This window comes from Sinocyclocheilus grahami, unplaced genomic scaffold (assembly GCF_001515645.1).
Source record: "Sinocyclocheilus grahami isolate Dianchi unplaced genomic scaffold, SAMN03320097.WGS_v1.1 scaffold36697.1, whole genome shotgun sequence".
Lineage (NCBI taxonomy): Eukaryota > Metazoa > Chordata > Actinopteri > Cypriniformes > Cyprinidae > Sinocyclocheilus > Sinocyclocheilus grahami.
In genome coordinates, this window is record NW_015522766.1 from 1 (window position 1) to 1,451 (window position 1,451).

A 1,451-nucleotide genomic window follows, 5' to 3' on the forward strand; every position below is an offset into this window, starting at 1 on the left:
TTTTTTTGTTTGTTTTGCCTATAATTCATTATTTTTCATCCACCACTTATTTGAGCAGATGAAAGCAGCTGGACTATCAAAAATGGCAAACTGAAATGCGTAATTCAAATGTTTGTAATTCAAATTTGAATGCCGGTGTACTATATGCCAAGAGTCACCTTTAGGTCCAGTGGCTCCAAAATTATTACGACACTTAAAAATGCCTGAATGCATTAGATAGCAAAATAGTAAAACATGCAGCAACTAGTGTCTTTTTCTGATGAATTTGTTTCAGGAATGTTCTGATTTTGATGAATGTCTTGATTTGGCCAATGCCTGCACACCCAACTCCATCTGCATCAACACCATTGTGAGTATGAGTCATAAAAACTCCAATACTTTTTCTCTGGAATCATACAAAGTGTATATGTTAATGTTTTTAACTTCTTCTCTCTTCTTAGGGATCATATCGATGCGGTCAGTGCAAGGTTGGATATGTTGGAAATCAGACAGCTGGATGTTTCCCTCGGAAATCGTGCGCTTCGCTCAGTTTCAACCCCTGTGACGGTAACGCTCACTGCGTCATTCAGCGGAACGGCGACGTCACCTGCGCTGTATGTCTACACAATACACATACATTGTGTCCTAACTAGATGCGATGTGTAAAGAATTCAGGGAAAGATTGCAGTTTGTCGCACAATCACATCCAATCAGAATGTATTGGATAGATTCTTAAAGTGGTAGTTCAACCAAATATGAAAATTCTGTTATCAGTATCATATTATCTGTATGATATCTTTATTGCATCATTCTCAAGTTTTCTGGTGAACTTTTGTATGATTCTATTAGTGTAATGTCGGATGGGCTGGTAACGGTCACACCTGTGGGAAGGACACGGATATTGATGGTTATCCGGATCGCTCCTTGCCCTGCATGGACAACGACAAGCACTGCAAACAGGTCTGAAACTCACAATCATTTTACCCACAATCCTTCTCCCTGCACACACTGATGCTGTATAAACATTCACTAAATCGATGTGGCTTTTTATAATTATTGGGAAACCATATTGTGCTATTTATTCTGATGGTTTATAGACTTGATTCTTTCCAGTTCAAGCACAATTGTCCGTACATGCTGTACCTTTCAGGGAAATTAAGCTATTCATCCTAGATGAGGTAATGCGTTTACATAAACCAAGTTTGTTTTTGCGTTTGTGTTTGGACTTTTATATGATAGATTCATCGTAGCTTGCGGTCCCAAATCTTTCCCATGTCGGAATGCAGGATTTTATGCTGCTCTTGCTTGAAGTGTTGCACTAGGGATGTTCATATTGTGTGTTATTCAGGACAACTGCGTCTTCACGCCCAACTCTGGTCAGGAAGATGCAGATAATGATGGGATTGGAGACCAGTGTGATGAGGATGCAGATGGAGACGGAATAAAGAACGTAGAGGTGTGTTTGTGGACTA

At 39.6% G+C, this 1,451-nt stretch overlaps 1 protein-coding gene across 1 annotated transcript; it reads left to right on the plus strand.

Annotated features, from left to right (window-relative positions):
• Positions 1-274: 274 nt before the first annotated feature.
• Positions 275-1,435, plus strand: LOC107580578 (thrombospondin-3a-like; the record flags this gene model as incomplete). Its single annotated transcript, XM_016266257.1, has 4 exons — positions 275-349; positions 441-593; positions 829-939; positions 1,328-1,435. Coding segments are annotated over 4 exons (447 nt in total), but the record flags the coding sequence as incomplete, so codon positions are not given.
• Positions 1,436-1,451: the final 16 nt, after the last annotated feature.